At 35.7% G+C, this 21,384-nt stretch overlaps 1 protein-coding gene across 8 annotated transcripts in view; it reads right to left on the bottom strand.

Moving 5' to 3' along the window:
- Window positions 1-21,384, bottom strand: part of LOC128237037 (androglobin-like) — a 105,562-nt gene that overhangs the window by 20,422 nt on the left and 63,756 nt on the right. Inside the window, exons 11-26 of one of the 8 annotated variants that reach the window (XM_052952216.1) lie at window positions 20,443-20,643; window positions 17,381-17,510; window positions 16,975-17,107; window positions 16,345-16,404; window positions 14,588-14,647; window positions 13,097-13,159; window positions 9,352-9,464; window positions 8,784-8,961; window positions 8,210-8,303; window positions 7,721-7,862; window positions 6,472-6,558; window positions 5,717-5,858; window positions 5,184-5,397; window positions 4,805-4,868; window positions 3,520-3,546; window positions 1,239-1,400 (exon numbers count right to left, since the gene is read on the bottom strand). In XM_052952216.1, the coding sequence (XP_052808176.1) occupies window positions 1,239-1,400; window positions 3,520-3,546; window positions 4,805-4,868; window positions 5,184-5,397; window positions 5,717-5,858; window positions 6,472-6,558; window positions 7,721-7,862; window positions 8,210-8,303; window positions 8,784-8,961; window positions 9,352-9,464; window positions 13,097-13,159; window positions 14,588-14,647; window positions 16,345-16,404; window positions 16,975-17,107; window positions 17,381-17,510; window positions 20,443-20,643 (1,870 nt within the window). Of the gene's footprint in view, window positions 1-1,238; window positions 1,401-3,519; window positions 3,547-4,804; window positions 4,869-5,183; window positions 5,398-5,716; window positions 5,859-6,471; window positions 6,559-7,720; window positions 7,863-8,209; window positions 8,304-8,783; window positions 8,962-9,351; window positions 9,465-13,096; window positions 13,160-14,587; window positions 14,648-15,242; window positions 15,330-15,657; window positions 15,700-16,344; window positions 16,405-16,974; window positions 17,108-17,380; window positions 17,511-20,442; window positions 20,644-21,384 lie in introns of all 8 variants that reach the window. The other 7 variants (XM_052952215.1, XM_052952221.1, XM_052952217.1 and 4 more) reach the window with 7 other exon arrangements.

Consider the following 21,384-nt stretch of genomic DNA (forward strand, 5'->3'; position numbering starts at 1 on the left):
AGGAGCTACTGCCTTTTTTCCACTATTTTCAAAGTAGAAAGTATCAAGTTCTTTACAAAGTAGCCCTTTCTCTTCATTTGTATGTTACCCTTTCAGAAATGTGCACATGAAATATAGAGAATGTTACTTTAACGCCATGAACATCAGTAATGGAAAAGTCACCCCATGGATAGCCTTCTAAATTCCGGCCACAAATTACAAATTAAATGAAATTTAATTAATTCTTTGTGCCTTTTGGTTTCGATAGTATTATTTTGATATTTATTTAAATCTTCGTGCAATACATTAGTAAAATAACTAAGATGGATCCGAGTATCCCATATAGAGCCCATATACAGCATGCAACAACCAACAATGAAACTTGGTCATCATATTGTAGTTTTTTCCTTGTAATTTGAACATTTATTCATCTCAGGCGTAAACAAATAAAAATATGTTTGTTTCTGGTTTCCCCGACCTATCCTATTTTTAGCCACGACCCTAGACTAATATTGCCTTGAAAATATACTTTTTCAATTTTTCAAAAGTTACAAATGAAGTGTTTTTAGGCTTTTAACAATACCAGCAATATTAATACTGGGTGAAATGATGTTCTAAAGCATTAAACCTTTAGTTTTTGGTAACAGAAATTTATGAAAAGAATGGCTAAATAAAAAAGATAATTAAAAGAAAGATTTTTAGACCTACCTACCCTATATGTTTTGGGCATGAAACCAGAAACAAACCTATTATTTTTTAGGCCTCATGTTTTTGAATTGTTTTCAGAAAGATTAACACTGAAGATGATAACCCAAGTCACGGAAAATGCAAACATTACGGACACAAAGATTTAAGTATGACTTTTATGAAATATATGTATTTATCTATCAAAGTTATCCATATATTTGTTAATTAACAATTTCTAAACACTTTGTTTTCCTTGATCAGTCTGTAATGGTTGCATATGAATTTTCAGGGGTCAATCATCATTACCATCCTACCTTGGAAGTTTCGCAACCTCGTTAATTCATTGTCAGATGGTTTAAATCAAGCATATTGTAACCACTGATCTCAAAAATATAATGAACATATAATGAACAGTTTTAGGACTAACCTTTTTCATTATTATGATAATATAAACATGATAAGAAACACCATAAAAAACACAGACTATTACATGAGTTTAACTCAAACATTATTCCATGGTAGGATTGGTGGTGTTGATCAGCCCCTGGGTTGTGGTTAGGCACAATACTCACACCAATAGGGGTAGGGTGGTGGTGGTGGTGGGTGGGGTTAGTTATGGGGGAGGCATGGGAGGGGGTCTGGACAGTCCGTGAGGGCGAAACATTTACCCCGGTCGTGTTGGGGACAGATTTCTTATCTCCCTTTGTCGGAGCTGGGGGCGGGGGCGCTACGCTCTGTAAAATAAAAGTGTTACCATGACAACAACAAACATGGCTTGTTAGCAACGACCAATTCAAACATGTTCAAATTTTGACTTGAATTATTTCATTTTTTTAAGAGAAAATAAATTTAGTCAAAATTTGATAAGAGTGAATAATAAAAGCATTTTTTTTTTAAATTAAAATCATGTTATAGCAATAGGCAAATCAAACATCAAACTCAATTTTATAAACATTTAATGAAAATTAAAACAAAACAACTGAAATTAGTTTCAACCAGTTTTCAACATTGTCTAATATGAATGGAATAAATTCATCTATTTCTAAACATTCACCACACAACAACTACAGTTTCTAACGGCATTGACTCTAGCATGAGCATACAGAAATTTGAAGTTGTGATCCAGCTACCATTCTGCCTACCTTAGGCTTACAGCTTAATAATCTCTTCTTTACAGTACCTCAACAACAATGATGGTTGAGTTTAAACATATATTTAATTGTTTTCACTTTGTTTTTCTTTTTTTCCTGAGAACTTGAAATTGAGAATGTTTTTCAAGAGAAATATCCTTGACATTATGTTACAAATTATGTTTCTAATCAAGGTAAAGCTTGCTTATTTTTCTACAAAAAAATCTACATAATTTAACTAACATAGTGTATGTATTTGATATTTAAACAGACATTTTCAACTACTTCACATTTACAATGTATATAACCAATCTATGCTTGGTATCTTTTGTCACACATTATAGATATTACCATGCAACTTTTGTCCTGTAAAATGTAATTCAACACATGTTTAAATAGATGTTATAAAAGCACTCAGTTACAGATGAAAAGTGTTTTTAAAGATCAGACAGAACTGAAAAGAAATAAATACCAATAAACCAAAAAATAAATTTCATCCAGTTTTTGGAGTATAACAATTGCACAAAGTCAGATGATTTTTTTCATGCTTTTTACTTGACAGACTGTGCCTCCATCATCACATTGTGCTCTGTCTGTCCAATCCATTTCTCGGGAATAAATATGATTTCAAATTATCATTTTTTTTATTAATGTTAGTTTAGTTTTCACTTATTTCTTTTTGCTGGATAATGAGGGCAGCCTATGGCTTCTAGAATTTCATGTGAACCCTATTCCTGGGTAGACTGAGCCTGTATTTTAAAGTCAATGGGAGCCTAATTTCCGGGTAAAAGCCAGTAATATTGTCCATTTTGATGAAGTGCCCTGGTGCAGCTCAAACCCCAAGGCCTATTAGGTGAGAGATGCACACCTGCCCGTAACATCCCCTCACCTACATGCACATAATATACATACACCTATCAGTCAGTATATCTGGTAGTTGTATGTATAAATGTATATATGTTTTTCATTCATCCAAACTGTAACGTAACAATGTAACTGTAACAACCACACATACACCAAGCAGACTTAAAAATAGTAGGTCTTAAAGGTAGGGCTGTAAGTGTTTTTGCACATCAAGTCTGTGACAATATGGAGAAGTTTTAACAACATTGGTAGTTAACTAGTATGTTATCAAAGAGCGATCTGTGATGGACTCGGGTAGGCTCCAAATGCACGGACACACAGACAAACACAAAGTGATGGTGGAGACGCACAGAAAAACAATAAATAATTGTCAGAAAAACATGAGTTTTTAACATTGAAACATGAGTTTTTAATATTGAAACATGAGTCTGTAATATTGAAACATGAGTTTGTAATATTAAATGGAACTCCTTTTGTAACAGAAATAAAGAAGAGCATCGCCAGCCAATGTAAAACCTCATCTGTTTTTCCCAGCCAATCTGTGACAGAATATTTCAGTCAGAAAAACGAGTCTTGCAACACATGTATGTTTTTTTTCAATGAAAAAAATGGATGTGTATATTTTTAGTTCTTTAAGCAGGATTATTGCCAACATGGAAATCTTTGCACAATGACAATGCTGCCTCCAACGCAGGCAACACCAAAGCTATAACAAGTTCTCGATTTTTCTCTTCAAACAAAAAAGACGAGCTAAAAATAAAAACTGATAGCAGAAGAGAATGAAACAGTAGAAATGTTACAAAAGCAGCATGCGGGAGGTTACATGTTTGTCCGACTGTGTGCAGGGGGGATAACAAACCTGGCCAAGATATTTGAACTCCAGTTTCTTATAACACAACCATAAAGCATTGTTAAGACACATTGCCGGCAACAGTGTGCAGTGTAGTAAATCAGGGTTCGAATTTAACTTTGAGGAGCACTCGCAAAATTTTGCCAGTGCATTTTGAGGCAACTCGCAAAATGAAAATTCAACTTGCAATTTTATTATTTGCTTTATTCCCTTATAATATTGTCTAATTAAAGTAGAAATTTACACCTAAGACATATTATGAATGTTAAAAAGTATCAATCTTGAGTGACTCGACTACTAGAACTTGTTGGCTTATTCTATTTGGGGGGTACGGAAAGACTCATCTGATGCTGGCAGCTTTTTGATAACAAAGCTGTTCAATAATTTGACATTGTTCACTTTGTATATTTACCCTCGACATTGGGTAATTTAATACCCATTCGACAAGTAGCTACAGATTTCATTAAGTCTGTAAGTATTAAAATCAATAAATTTGAAATAAAAAAGCAACAGTAAATGTAGCGTGGATACTTTGGACCATGAAATATATCGATCGACGTAGTCTATTCATTTTGACAGTTGGGCGAAAATATATTCAAAGTATGATGGGGTTTACATATAGTGTGCAGAAGCGCTAAATTTAGCCAATGATTGAGCTAGGTGATTACGTCATTCGTATTCACTTTGTATAATGCACGCCTCGGAGCATCCCGGAAAGATTTGAGATAAAACTCTGCCTTTTCCGTATTTGTTCTATTTTTGAAAACTTACTAGAGCGTGACTCCGTACTGTCTTCTTTATACTGGTAGTGTAAACATGCCACTTATAGGCTGTTTACACTCGACTACGTAGCGGAGTTAAGTTCATGTTTATTCTACTGTCCTTTTAACATTTTGTGGTCTAGAAAAAGCCACTCGCAGAATTTTGCATGCGTTAATAAAAGCCACTCGCAATTTGTAAATGTCGCTCGCTTTTTGCGAGTATCCAAGTCTAAATTCGAACCCTGTAAATATATTGTAATATTACAAGTAAATTCTCCTTACATGTATGTACTTATCAATGTATGTACTTATCAAAGTTTTATATTTTAACCATTTTGTTCTCTTTTAAGTAAATTAATACCAGAACTTGAAGTTATGAATAACATTATAAGCAATGAAAGGAAAGTGAAAAAGACAAATTCCTCACTTGGACACTTCTATGAGTTCAAAATATTTCTCCTATGACATTTTTATTACTAAAGAGTGCTCTTGATTCACGGACTTGGGACTGAAAGTGGGGAAGAGTTATGTACCTTGAGGTCGGAGTGTTTCACGGAACAGGGGTGGGTGTTCGGCTTGTGGTAGATGTACAGCGTCCTGCAATAGGCAAAGTCCATTTGTTTTTCATTTTATTATTGAAAATACATAGCAAAACAACTGAATTTATGCTGAATTTATATGGTTAATTTATTGACCTAACTGAAACCTCTATTACAACAATAACATTACATTCTGCAATATAAATATTGGTATGGTTTCCATTAAGAATTATATCCCTTAACATTGATACGAGTGCACAAATATCAAAATTGACACTATTCACTTGTATGATTAAATTTTTATCTAGTTTCTTTCGGTTCCGGATAGAGTAGTCCGCAATATCTTCATGTTGTCCCCATCATTTCTACTTACTTGAAGCACCTGCAGAACTCCTCAAAGTCCATCCATTTTTTCTTCGTCTTGGGCAGCTCTTCCTCCTGTTTGGGCTCCTCTACAGGAACCTCACCCTCAGGCATGTCAAGGCCCTCCCCTGCCCCATTCTCTGGTGGTGGGGCAAGGCCCCCTGCCTGGTCTCCTGCTCCTGGGGCCTCTAGCTGGCTTGGTGGGCTCTGTGGGGCATTTGGTTCTACAAGGGGAAACATGGTAAAACTTAGATGTAAATTCCATTAAAAACATTACTTTATTGAAAATTCATTTATTGTGTAAACTTGGCCTTCAAATACAGCAAAAAAAAAACAGAATACCCCTATATATCTATCAATTTAAACTTTTTTACTTGTATTACTTTGTTACACTGCAGAGGTATAATACTATTATAATAGTGAATTTCATTAACATAAAACAATTCTTATCTTATAAATCACACTTAACATGTATTTGTCTGTTGGGAAATAAACCAAATGTACCAAACACCTATCCTATATAAAACCTTCAAAGCACCCCACCTGCCAACTTTTCAGCAGACTTTTCACGTTCCTCCTTCCTGCTTCCCTCGCGTGACGGGGGTTTGGACACAGACTTTGTCCGCTCCCTCTCCTTCTGAGCCGTATTCTTGCTGCTCCCCTTCCGCTCTGGCTTGGGTGATGACTAATGAAGAATCATAAATGGAAGCTATAGTAACATTCATTAATTGTACATTGTTTTAATTTTGCAAGGGTTTAACTTTGCAATTAATTGCTAGTCAATAAGGTCACATATTTAATACATAAGGAACAATTCAAGTTTTCTTTGCTTTCTAAGACTATATAGTGAGCCATGAATTTTAACCCTCACAAAATTGGCAAAAACAAAATGATCGTGAAAAAAATAATTCGCAAAATAGAAACAATCTATGATCATGATTGATCTTAAGGGAATATCTACTTATATTGTACCTGATTGGTCTCTTATTGATAATCAGATTTAGATTTCCTTGACAAAACAAATGTCTGTCAACCTATCATAAAATATTAACGAGTTTTCGCACAATATCGTATACTTAATTCAACGCTAAAACTAGTTAACAGTAATTAACACAAGAGAAATGTGAGACTTCCATCAAGTAAAAAAAAACTTTGAACCATTCCATTTTCAAACATTATTTAAAGCAGTCATAAATAAAGGCATCAATAACTTCTAAAGGAATTATATGAGTCTACGTTAAAAACCACCAAATCCTCAAGAAGCGGTACAAACATTGACTACACACGTAACTTAATACCTCTGGTTCCTTTTTACCGGCAGATTTACGCCCGGTCCTCTTGCTAGGGGTGGTGGGTTTTTCTTCGACAACTTCGATGGGGGTTAACTAAACATACACACAACAACATCTAGCTTGTTACATGGTTATTGAAAGCCTGTTATATTGGCACATAGCATATATGCTACAATCAACACTACTACTGTATGAAATGCCTAACATATCATTGGTTGGATACCAAACCCTTGTAATTGGAAATTTCAGAATTTTTGAGAATTTTGTGTATTTATTTGCTATAAAAAGCTGGATGCCTGCTGGCTATCATAGTCACACAGTCTTGACATACTATTAAGTTCATTTTTTAAAAAGAATACAAAATCAATCAATTGTAAGGCCTTTTTTCAGTACATCAGGGAACATTATTGAATACATTTATAAAACTGATACAAGGATCTGGCACCCATTTGATTATAGATGAATAATATAAAAGGCTATGATACATGGGCATTACAACAAAACTAAACAATGGGTAACTTGTCAAAAACTGCATATTAATCATATTGAGCAGATGCAGTTAAAATGGAAACTTCAAACAAGAACACCACACAATACTTCAATGATCGCTTGTTGTTTTTCAGACGAAAATGGGGAATAACTTAAAATGGAGCATATCCAGTTTCTTGGAAAAACAGACACACTGATAAAAATGAATGGATGAGTCTAGCAAAACAAACATGTCATGGATAACAAAATGCAGCATTATGTATTTTGTAATAAGCATAACTTCAATACTGTTAGCACATTGTAATAAAACGTTTAGCAAAAATCAGCCACATTTTAAGAACGCATTAATCCTATACTTTAAAATGCACCAAAATTAAAAACAAAAGAAGAGTATCCATATTCTTCAGCATCACTCATTTCAAACCTGCGATATTTTGCATATATATACAACCAGCTTCACTTATAGAACATCAGCATATGTTGCTGTAGGCCAGTCTTCTTACTTATCAAATGCCAGTTACTTATAGAACATCAGCATATGTTGCTGTAGGCCAGTCTTCTTACTTATCAAATGCCAGTTACTTATAGAACAAATAAAACATGCATGCAATATGGTGGCACAAATTAAAGTATTATCAGTATACTATTCACCCTCAAACAGCACAATCGGCACACAACATTTACATTTGTTTCCAATTGACTTTCATCGATGTATGCCACGGCAGCAAATGAAGTTTACAATATACAAGACTTTACACACAGTTACCTCCTCTTTCTGTTCTTCTTTTGAAGGCTCCGGGACAGGCTCGGGTTCTGGGGCATTCTCGTCCGTCTCCTCGATCGATTGAACAGCTGTTCCAGGCCGTGAACGTGTACCACCCCGCTCAAGGGCAGATTTTGGTCTGTGACTGTAAGTACAACGTGACTTTAATTAAGAATGGAAACTCATTTTGAGGCCTTTCCACAACAAGGGTTGAATGCAGCCTGGATTTTGTCAACTGGCCTATAGGGCCAAAAAGGATTAGATTTTAGGAGTCTTTGGTGTTCAAAACTTTCAAAATTAAAAAGAAATGTAATTTTTTACCATGTACATATGTACTTTTAACAATGCCTTTCTTTATATTACAGAAGTGCAATAATTATATCACAGGTTAAGAAATACCTGTCTTTAAATTTGCTTATTCTGGTCACCTATAAAGAAGGCCAGGTCCATTACTAGATTAAAACTGTAATTCCTGCTCATGAAATTTCTTACGTGTCTGTAGGAATGGGGACAGGGCTGACTTTGTAGTTGACGAACGGGGAGGTGACCTCAACACACTGTATGGGCTTGGGTGGTTCTGGTGTGGCTGAAAGTTTAAAAACGAAAATGTTCAATAACACTTCACCAGTTCTTCTTGTCAATTGTGATTTTTTCTTAAAATAACTGTAAAATTCAAACACAAATTACAGTATATCATTCTGACACTTTTTGTTTGTAAAGTGTAAATCCTTTAAATTCATTCTGTTTCAATAAAATTTGTTGATTTGTTAAATTCAATGTCGGGGATCTAACAGCATATGATATTAATCCTGAAAAATAGCCAGGGGTCTCTTTTGAATATGAGAAATTCATGCAGGGTAAAGGGAAACCCATCTGAAATAGTTTAATAGTCATTTATATTTATTTCTAGGTACTTCCTACTGTTTTGATGCATATGTTCAAGCAAACAGCAATTAAATTCTATTAATTGATAACTAAATAAAGTAAGCAACACTGTAAAAACTGAGCTTAAGATGCCATTATCTATATTTGACTGTAAACAACACAATCATGGGCAGCAACTCACAGACAGGTTCATCAGATGGGGTTGTTTTCTTCTTGCGAGGTCTTATAAGCTTCCAGGCGGGTATTTTCTCCGGCGGGGGTGGGGGTTCGAGGGGGCAGGAACGTGTCTGGGTGATCAACACTGGGTGGGGATACAGGTATGAGAACCCGTTCTGGCGGAGTCGCTCACTTGTGTCAGCCTGTTATCATGGGTAGTATCAAATTTAATATAAGGCAGTTTAGAATTATTTCAAAAGAGTATATTGTTCCCTTAGCAAAGACAATTTGGACAGTTTTGCTTAATTCAATTTCATTTGAAGATTTTACAGATCTACAAATATTATAACTGTCCCTATAGGAATAGGGAAATGAGAAAGTGTTAGTTGAAACTGTATCAGCAAATAGATTACCTCGGTTGTAGGCCTGTTATTAGTTAAAGAATTATGTTATTTCTTTTAAATATCTCACAATGTTAAAATAAACATAATAATTGATAACAGCTCAACTAGAAAGTTACTTAATATTAACATCTAATTCATTTGTTTTGTGTATATCTAAATGATTACTACATGACTGTTTTGTTTACTTACATTTTCCCCCATCACAGAGACTTTCACAGGGTGTTTAGGTGGGCTCCTGTACGAGGCAAATATGACAAGCTCCGGGTTCTCCGGTATCGGGGCTTCATCTAGCGTCTTCTCCTCTGTAACATACAGAAACAAGGTTACACTACACTGATAGTTACAATGCACTGCTTAAAGTGGAACATGTCCTCAGTCATATAAGATCATGTGAAGTATTTGATTAATCCCTCTGTATTATAATACCATACATTTTTATCATTCAATTTTACAAACAAATATTGAATCAATATCTCTCTTCACTGCAATATAATATATACATGTAATATTCTATTTGGTAAATTTATCATCATCATGGTATTAACACTGGAATCTATATACAAAACCTTAATTATTATTTGAAGGAGATCAAAAATCTGAAATTTTTCCAAAGCAACTAAACATTGTGACACAAAAATCTAACAAGCAGTATAATAAGTCACACAATATTGATACTGTTCAAAAACAATCCAAACCTACATGTACACCAATGTGTTTTATGAAATCAGAGATAACACTGAAATATGTAGTTATACATACAATGTAGGAATTACATATAAATACATTTTGTGCATAACACATACATTTATACTTATCAAAATTACATGTATAATAACAAGTGATAAAAAACAAAATGCATGTACATGCGGAATATACTCAATACTGTTTTCATGCACATACCAAGAATTTCAATGATGTGACCACAAATTGACGCTGTGAAAAACAACATTAGAAATTGTGTTGCCAATGTAACTGTGACTGTCAACTGACACCGTGAGATACAACATAATACATCAGGTTGCCATGGTTACTGTGACCGTCAACTGACACCATTAGATAAAACATAAGACATTGTGTTGCCATGGTAACTGTGACCGTCAACTGACGCCATTAGATCCAACATAAGACATTGTGTTGCCATGGTAACTGTGACCGTCAACTGACACTGTGAGATTCAACATAAGACATTGCGTTGCCATGGTAACTGTGAACATCAACTGACACTGAGATCTGACATCTGAGTTGCCTCGGTAACCACTACTTCACATAACAATAGCTTGTTGGCATGGTTACAGTTACCAGACGAATCGCTTGTCTCCCCCTCAACTTCTGGATCATCCTTGACAGCAGCCAGGACTGGTTTCCGAAGCAATGCCCCAGAACTTTTCTTTTTTGCCACTGTAGTCGAGTAAAAATCAACCTCATGATTCAAATTGTTTCCATAATCAAATCTTAACAGGAGATAACAAATTTATATCAAATTGTTTGAAAGACAAAAATGGTGATTTTTAAAGCAGCATTTTGGAGAAAAAAACCAATAAACATCATAGTGAACACAATATGGGGACTTACAGCCTGCACGGCTCTGGCCCCTTTGCAGCCGGCTAACATTCCGCACGGAGGATCCTAGTTCTGATATATTACCATCATTATGTTTTATAAAATGTAAAAAGTATTGCTTAACAGAAATGTTTAAAGTACATGTACATGTATAATAATCCCTCATTATAAAATTTCAATTAAGTCTTGTTTATTCATCGTGCCAATCACTTTAAGGTGTGGGACTTATTGAACTTACGGTAACTTGAGCGAGCAAATCTCTTTTAAATATCAATTTAAAGTGGAACTGAACAAGCCCCAAAGTGCAATGTACACAATACTGGTTACAATTTGTACCATTATTTTCCTCTGAATCTTCTTCTTTTTTCTCCTCCAATGTGATATGTAACCGACTTCCTGCCTTACGCAATGAGCCACTATGACCTTTAACAGGGGTCAAACTCTCATCACATAACATTCAATTTTAGCAAGTTACTTAGTTATTAAGACCATCTCTGAGATGTAAAATAAATGAATAATTTGAAACAAACCTACGGGGTTAAATCTCAATTGGAAATGCTCTATTCAAAACAAACTTGTAACGCTAGTTCCTCTTAAAAATAATATCAACATGTGCTTCACTACAATGGTACAAAAATGAATATTTTCTGTTTTTTTAAAGGACATCTAGAAAAGAACTACAATTCTTATATGTGACTCAAATGCCTGCACTGTAATGCACAGCAAATTCCAGTGATTCCAATTCATTTATAAGAAAGACATTACAACGACAGTGAATATCAATTCCATACCAGTTCCTATATGACTGGGGCCCAGCTGACAATTGGTTCCTTGCCCTAAACCACTTGGCCAAGATAAGGGGGACAACTCATTGACAATGTGAGAGGATCAGGAAGTCAGAACTACCATTCACAATCAATGACGGACATGTATGGTCCTCTAATGGCACGAATGATAATAACATTCATTCTACTTGTCTTAATAACATATATCTCAAGATACTTGTTAATGACACCTTTTTATGAAAGTTTTTATTTCATGACATATTTCTATATTATCTGCGTCATGTACAATTTGGCAAAAAATAACTGAAAATGGACACAGCATTAGAAGGAAATATATCTATGAACAAATCCAACACACACAATTTGTTAAAAAAGCCTTCATCTTACATCAATGTACCAAGACAATTTTGTTCAGCCCCATGTTAAAATGTATAAGGAATTAACAGTTTCAAAATTCATGCAATAAAAACTAAATTATTGTAATATATGGTGTACATTCTAAAGCATTCCCATACCATCAGGCTACAAGTACAAGCACATCCCGATCTAGGAGAGGGTTAGTAAACTCTGGGAAAACACGCTGGTTACTCTGGTTATAACAACATCATAGCGAAGGTTCATAGGGGGTGGGGCTTTAATGACAGAGAGAGGGAGGTGGGGATAGTCCCCATATGATGAACAAATACACAAAACATACACCCAACATGTTAAATGAAATATTCTTGCATTTGTTAGTAGCAAATTTAAGACTAGAAAGAGCTCATAACAAAATTTATGCAAAGCTATTGTATTTCAAAAAAAAAATAATCCAATTTTCATGTAAGACATGTGGGGTTGCATTTTTTTATTAGCAGAACCCTTCCCAAAATGCATTTTGAACATAGCTTTTATAAACACATTACATGTATGCACATTCAGTAATTTTGTGTGCAAATATGTCATATAAAATAGGAACGCTTTAAAATGTCTCTGGAAGGGTTTTGCTGATAATCATTATCAAAACTACATAAAGACACCACAAGCAACATTCTTCATTGTAGAGATTACAAAATGTGATTGATAATGTGTCATGACGTACACAGTTTATATTATAATTCCAGTATACTTCAAAGTTATATTGGCTGGAAAAAGAAATTAATTGCTTTACATCATCAAAATACACTTTTCAGACTAAAATAAGGTTACACAAAACAATATTTTCATCCCTGCCTGACCCTGTCTAAACCCTGCACCGCAATGTGTTTCTGACAAAAAAATGACAGTGGTCATCAATATGGTCCAAGTTTAGGGAGTATCAATTTTTAAATCTATGACATGCTTTTAAAAATGCCCATGCCACTGATTATTTTTATCCCAAAATCCTTAAGAGAATCTGAAAATCTAATATCAAGATTTTCAATTGTGCCATGCTTTGTAATGAAACTAGTTTTTCAAGCCAACATGTACAATAATATTAACATTGTATAAAAAAGCAGCTGCATACACATATATTCAAATAATATAAATATAAGAAACAAAAACTCTAGGAGATGCCATTATAAAATGGTCTCTAGGAGACAAAAACCATGCCCCGTAGTTTCCATGGTTACCTGCTGACATCTCACTGCGACTATATGTGGACATGCGACTAGAGCCACGCGGAATCCTTTCCTCTGTAATGGCAGTCAGGCACTGTTACATTTCAAACTTATTTCTAACTATGAGAACATTTTAACTTATCTTATCACGTCTATAAGAATGTTACAACGTCCAGATGTGATATATACAATGATGTATGGGAATCAAAATAGTGCTTACAATTTTTTTTTACATCCTCTCTTATACATTAGTGAACTATTTGAACACTTAACTATTATGTATAAATCTTTGCTTAAATCAGCAAAATCAGGGAATGTTGTTTTGGAGTTGATTAGATGACTACAAAACTGGGCTACTTAAAGTATACTTTATAATATCATGCAAATATATGGCTATATGGCTATAGATCAATCATACAATTTAGTTATACACTTGCTAAAAAATGTTCTCAAGCCATCTGTTTTTACAACTTATTATGTTTTTGAGCATTCATTATTTGTGATGAGAGGCAGATACAAATCCTTTCCACAATCATTTAGGAAAAATAGGCTAAAGGATTTTTCATAAATATTATTAATTAAGCATCATCAGAAAGCTTATTAGTAGAAGTTAAACAATTCCAAAAAAAAAGCTGTCTACAGAAAACAGCAGGTAATATTTATTTGTACCATCATTAAATTACTAGTTTTGAGATTAATATATTTCATAGTATTTTACTTCAAATATGTAAAAAAAATATTTTTATGTTGACACCTGATGCTGACTTAAAACAAAATGTGTTTGAACTACACGTATATATGTATGATACTCACTTTGTACATCTAACATGCATGAATACATGTATATATAAAATACAACTATGTGCTAAAAACAAACATGTACCAAAACTATACGGAGAACTCTCCTTAACAATCAGAGATGCCTTATCACTCCTAGAGATACTTTGCAAAACGTGAATAAATTAACAACTATGTGAAAGCATGAGTAAAATGTCTTCACCCTCATCGTATGATAGACCACACAGAGAATAGCCACCACTTATACTTGACACCATAGCAAAGACGTTACAAACTACTACAATATTTAAAAGAAAATACATAACAGATATGAACAGAATGTATAAATCACCTGAAAGACTGAAAATCAAATATAGAGAGCATGTACCACATACTGTGAAATCATATATGTGGCCGGACCAAAATTACATGTTTTCTCCCTAAATAAACACATTTATGGTAATTAAATTCTTGGAAAGGTAAAAGTGAACAAAAGAAAGAATAAAATACAAAAACTTGACTGAAATTTGCCTGCATTGTCAGCATGTTTAGGATTAATATTTCATCAGGACCTTTAACCTGTTGCTTGCCCTATTCCCTGGAAATTAGTGACTAAGAACAAAGTTGATTTCACAGTAACGAGTACGAAGATACCTACGGGAAGATGATAAAAGCGTAATGTGACGATATACGAATACATATCAAACCTCTGTAAGGGCTACCTACCCCAAGTGTCTGTGGTGCGGTTACTTAACCGACTACTTGCACCACGTTTAAGGTAGTCTCCTGTAAATACCCAGTGTTCATTACAGTAAGGAATGTTTCCATGTTTTTATCTCGCCTGGTTGGCATGACAGCGGCGGAATCACACCTCATGTCCTCCCTCTAACTTAATTATTGTTTAACACCCTGCCTTGCTTATTCAAGTATATCGGGACAAATGAATTAAGCATGAAACATGCATACATTAAGTATTATTTATTGGGGTTAGTCCCAGAATGCATCAAATATTACTTTCATGTCACTTGGAACATTATGGCACCAACCCAACAAATATATGGGTTGAAAGCTAAAAGGCTCTACCTGCTTTTTTATTCAATGTCACATAGAAACTTTTCACTTTCACACCAAGATATATTTACAATATCTACAATTTTGCAAGCATAAAAACAAAATGCAAAGATTTAGGTACATACTTGTACAACTAAAACAATGAGGTTAGTTTGTATGGCTCCGATATCAAATACTGCTGCGCATTCTCAGTATTATCTCAAAGCAAAATATCATCTATAAGCCGAAAATAATAGCACCCTGCAGCTAGGCATAACAGTGCAATGTACGGATACAGACAACAACCATGTGGGGTTTCCTAAGAGCTTACCCGTGTCAACGTCAAGACGACTTGACATATTTTTACGACTAGAGCCCAAACGACTCTGACCCCTTTTTGTTGGTGACAATTCTAAATCTGTAACAATGTTTTTTGTGTTAATAATTTTAGTAACAGAAATCCTAGCCAGGTATTCAAAATGGGCCATTATTACTGTAATCACATTTTCATTAAAATTATTTGTGCAATAATGACTGGATCTGAATTAAAGATATTTTACGGCAAAGCTGTTGTTATGATTTTTGTGAGCTTTTAATAGTGAAATAAGCAAGAAGATCAAAAGGCAACAAAAATGAAATCATTGTCACTGAATGGTATGTGTGCTCCCAAGTGACTGCGAGACAAGGTCAAACTGTGTAGTTTGGGCTGTGACAGTATTTAGCCAAGTCACACAATATTGGCTCACCCGCTTTCTGTTTAAGTGGCGTACTCTTCCCTAATGCGCTACCTGATTAACAATTGGTAACAGAAATCAAAGGTAAAGTATGACTGTCTTCCTGGACTTGCTATCTAGCCCATAAAAGTTCATGTTTCTATTATTAGAAATCACATACCACAATATATACCCTTATTTTAGTCTTCAACAGTTACTTTTCTCTGGTTAACATATATATATTGTTATAGTGTTACTGTCAGAACAAATTAAATCAAAACAGCTTAAATTACACTCGAAATACACTAACTACATCATTAATGGTTAGGACACTGCCTGCATGTTAGGACACTGCCTCCATGTTAGGACACTGCCTGCATGTTAGGACACTGCCCACATGTAAGGACACTGCCTGCATGTTAGGACACTGCCTGCATGTTAGGACACTGCCTGCATGTTAGGACACTGCCTGCATGTTAGGACACTGCCTGCATGTTAGGACGCTGCCTGCATGTTAGGACACTGCCTGCATGTTAGGACACTGCCTCCATGTTAGGACACTGCCTGCATGTAAGGACACTGCCTGCATGTTAGGACGCTGTCTGCATGTTAGGACACTGCCTGCATGTTAGGACATTGCCTACATGTTAGGACAGAGCACAGTCGTATGTCAGTGTTTAGTAAACAAGAAGACGCCCCAGACGGCCAGCTGACACTTACTTTCACCTTTCTTGTCTTTATCCTTGTCTCCCTTCTTGTCCTTCCCTTCTTTGCCCTTCTCTGTAACACACAATATACACAAAATGTACATTCATATGATCTTCACACAATGTAAACTGTCAAAGATATGCCAAAATGACAACATTGCCAAGTGAACAGCTAAAAAACAGTAAAGTTAAGACTTTATGTTACAACATTATGGTAGGGCTTCATTTACAGTTCTGATTTTGTTACCTATGAAACATCTGTTTTAGATCATTTTTATTCTGGCCAATATACAACAGCTTTTTATTTGCCAAATGCACCAGTCTCCAGCTAAGACTCATTCAATACAAACTGGTATGCGGTGACATCTTGTGAATAAAAACTGCCTTAAAAACAGTGCTCATGCCAAAATTCATGACAGCCCCATTCATACTGTCTCCTTGGTGTACATGGTCCATTCCCATTGCCCATGCTCTTCCCCGGCGCTTTCAATTTGACTTGCCACCTCTCCAATGAAGATAGTACAAATTCCAGAGCCACTTTCCTATCTCTCTAGCCACATCCTTCTCCTAGGTTCTTGGTGTCCAGCTTCTTCCCCACTCCCATTGTAACACTACCACAAACCCTGCCTGCCCTCTGACCTACCTTTCTCCTTGGCATCCTTAGCCCCTTTCTCCTTGCCTGCTTCCTTCCCAGGGGTCTTTGCATCTGGCTTGTCCCCCTTCCCATCCTTGCTGGCCGAATCCTTCTCAGCCACAATCTCCTTGTTACCCTCCTGCTGGAAACCAATACAAAACTTTATAAGCTTTCAATTAGATTCTAATAAGTTTTATCTATGCAAAATGTACTCGCTGAATGAACAAATTCAACATGTTACAATGTAAAATCAGGAAGCGCATAATACATTAAAAGAATAAAAATAGCAGTCTTGGTATGACTGTCCATTGACAGCAATGGTAAGTTCAAGGATCTCAATGAAAAGAAACTAGGTAACATGGCATTTTGCCTTTAAGAATCTCTGCGGTTCAAGTGGCTTTAGTCCTGTTCCTACCTGTGCTTGGGCCTCCTCCTGCTTCGCCCTCTCCTCTTCCAGCAAGGCTTTCTGCCAGTCCTGCAGGGGCAGACTGAATTCGGGCAAAACGTTCTTTAGCAGCTCCCAAACCTCACGCACATGACCGTACCTGCACATGAAAAAATAAGGCACATGACAGAAGCTGCAGGTGGAATTTAACACAGACGATACCTGCACATGAATAATAAAGCTCACTGAAAGGCATACTAGTAAAAACAGCTATTTCAACAAGACTGCTAAGCAAAATTCTTAAACTATACTGGCTAACAAAAAATCCTGAACGTGACTTGTGCAGAACTATTCCTGAAGTAGACTTATTCTGTAAGAAGACTTGAACAGAAACATTTCAGATCTTGACTGGTAAAAAAAATATTCCTCAACCAGACTGGTATATGAATATTGCTGCACTAGACTGGAAGAGGATATACTTGAACCAGACAGGTACAGAAATATTCCTGCACTAGACTGGTAGAGGAAGTACTTGAACCAGATTGGTACAGAAATATTCCTGCACTAGACTGGTAGAGGCAGTAATTGAACCAGACAGGTACAGAAATATTCCAGCACTAGACTGGTAGAGGCAGTACTTGAACCAGACAGGTACAGAAATATTCCAGTACTAGACTGGTAGAGGCAGTACTTGAACCAGACAGGTACAGAAATATTCCAGCACTAGACTGGTAGAGGCAGTACTTGAACCAGACAGGTACAGAAATATTCCAGCACTAGACTGGTAGAGGCAGTACTTGAACCAGACAGGTACAGAAATATTCCTGCACTAGACTGGTAGAGGCAGTACTTGAACCAGACAGGTACAGAAATATTCCAGTACTAGACTGGTAGAGGCAGTACTTGAACCAGACAGGTACAGAAATATTCCAGCACTAGACTGGTAGAGGAAGTACTTGAACCAGACAGGTACAGAAATATTCCAGCACTAGACTGGTAGAGGAAGTACTTGAACCAGACAGGTACAGAAATATTCCTGCACTAGACTGGTAGAGGCAGTACTTGAACCAGACAGGTACAGAAATATTCCAGCACTAGACTGGTAGAGGCAGTACTTGAACCAGACAGGTACAGAAATATTCCAGCACTAGACTGGTAGAGGCAGTACTTGAACCAGACAGGTACAGAAATATTCCAGCACTAGACTGGTAGAGGAAATACTTGAACCAGACAGGTACAGAAATATTCCTGCACTAGACTGGTAGAGGCAGTACTTGAACCAGATTGGTACAGAAATATTCCTGCACTAGACTGGTAGAGGCAGTACTTGAACCAGACAGGTACAGAAATATTCCAGCACTAGACTGGTAGAGGCAGTACTTGAACCAGACAGGTACAGAAATATTCCTGCACTAGACTGGTAGAGGCAGTACTTGAACCAGACAGGTACAGAAATATTCCTGCACTAGACTGGTAGAGGCAGTACTTGAACCAGACAGGTACAGAAATATTCCTGCACTAGACTGGTAGAGGCAGTACTTGAACCAGACAGGTACAGAAATATTCCAGCACTAGACTGGTAGAGGCAGTAATTGAACCAGACAGGTACAGAAATATTCCAGTACTAGACTGGTAGAGGCAGTACTTGAACCAGACAGGTACAGAAATATTCCAGCACTAGACTGGTAGAGGCAGTAATTGAACCAGACAGGTACAGAAATATTCCAGCACTAGACTGGTAGAGGCAGTACTTGAACCAGACAGGTACAGAAATATTCCAGCACTAGACTGGTAGAGGCAGTACTTGAACCAGACAGGTACAGAAATATTCCAGCACTAGACTGGTAGAGGCAGTAATTGAACCAGACAGGTACAGAAATATTCCTGCACTAGACTGGTAGAGGCAGTACTTGAACCAGACAGGTACAGAAATATTCCAGCACTAGACTGGTAGAGGCAGTACTTGAACCAGACAGGTACAGAAATATTCCAGCACTAGACTGGTATAGAAAATAGTTGAACTAGACTGGTGACATCTGATAGGTACAAAAAATTTCCGGAACTAGTTTTAAAAAGAAACTATGAAAAAAAGTTTGTTTACATAAGTATGATAAAATGAAATGAGACATTAATAACAAGAAAAAATTAAATGCTGCAAGCATAGACAAATCTTATGTCACCATCACCAAACCAAATATACACAAATACAGTCATAACAACTCACAATAAATATACAGATATATGATTTAAGTGCAGTAGTTAAACATGTAAACTAAACTGTCTGTAGGGTTCTGGATGCAGTTTAAGGGTTGATTTCTATAGGGAGATATTTGTAAGCATTGGATGTGGGCTAATAAGGTACATGTATGTAGCCACTATATGATCCTTGACAAACAAACAAAATGGAAAGAAATCTCTTCTAACAAAACAAAATTAAAAAGGACATCAACTCTTTGTCAAATGAAAAACACACAAAATTATACGTGACAACAAAATATTAACACAAGTCATTAAATGCTTAAAGCTAAAATTAAATTTAAGAAAAATCTTCCACATGCAAAAAACCCCAACCAAGACATGCAGTCATCTTCCATGCAATAAGTGTCCTAATAAACTAATCTGCAATTCCCCAAATATTAAAAGGTACTTTGTTTAACAATTAAGCTGTTAAACTGATTATATCTATAAAAAAATAATATCAGATTTAAATTGTCATAATTATCGTGTGCAAAAAAGGATAATGCAGTTTTGCAGCAACTCAATAGATTATTTTCAGTTTACTGCAATACCAAGTTCTAAGAAAGTACATAATTTTATAGAGGCAGACAAATATATTACAAAGTTTACAAGCATGTCTTAGTTGGTACAGCCAGTAAAAAAATCATAGATTCTCAACGCTTTTTTCTGACATTTTTTTAACCTTTGGCAGCAAGAGGGAGAAAATCGAGAAGATAGCTTTCTTTTATAGAAAATATTAAATTCGCTGTTCAGCCCATTTTCATATCTGGATAAGAATCTAATGATTATTTTCTTTCTGGCCTAAACAGGGTGTAATCTACATGGACACAGGCACACATCATTGCAGGTCTTGCCTGTTGTCCTCGCTCAAGCACATTTTCTTGGGCGCTGGCCTCAGAGCGGAGTTTTCCCGACTTGGCTGGTTACTCAGTGTGATGAACTTATCAATAACCTGTCCCGCAGACACGAGCGGGGAAGCCCGCCCTGACTCAGATGTTTTTACCTTGGCATGACCGCTCCCTGTAGGGGGCTTCTCGTCCCCGATCAAAAAGCCCCTGTGTGATCAAATGCTAAACTTGTGAGGTTAGGTTGGAACATTAATACATTTGACATGTGAAATGTTAGTGGGAATGTTTTAAAAATAAATACGACACACTGGCCAATCAAATCAATATATTGCATAAAACTAATCAAGCAAACTGATTGCTACATGTACGCAAATAGCCATTACACACAATTTACTGAACAAAATACATGTAGATATAACGTATATACAAGACTTTAATACATAGTTTACATAGTTTTTATACAGAACAATACACATGTAGATATTTTTTTATCTTATTACACTAGATCTGATTTAACAAGCCATAATGGCAATATTTAATATTCTAGTATCATATGCTATTACTAACATTATAATTCCACATTCTGAATATCATGTTAGGTGAATATATGTTTTTGCAGTGCATATATTAATTAAGCAAGAAATGTGACTCTAGAGTCATTTATAACACAATCTAACACTTCAATGGACAATTGTGTTCTGGTAACGATTGCTGAGTTTTATCATTATAGTATCAAAAGAATAACTGTGTTATATAGACAGTTGTTTCTACTTTAAACCGCATAATCTTTAATCCCAATATACTTGACACTCTTTGTTATTAAACTTTTGAATCAACAAGACAAAATTCTTACACAGTCACTACTACTGTAATGTTGAAAATCATAAAAGGCCTTGCCAAACATTATTCTAACAGCGCAGGGCATTGGACAATTGCCATGAAAACAGC

This window comes from Mya arenaria, chromosome 6 (genome assembly GCF_026914265.1).
Source record: "Mya arenaria isolate MELC-2E11 chromosome 6, ASM2691426v1".
NCBI classification, from domain to species: Eukaryota; Metazoa; Mollusca; class Bivalvia; order Myida; family Myidae; genus Mya; species Mya arenaria.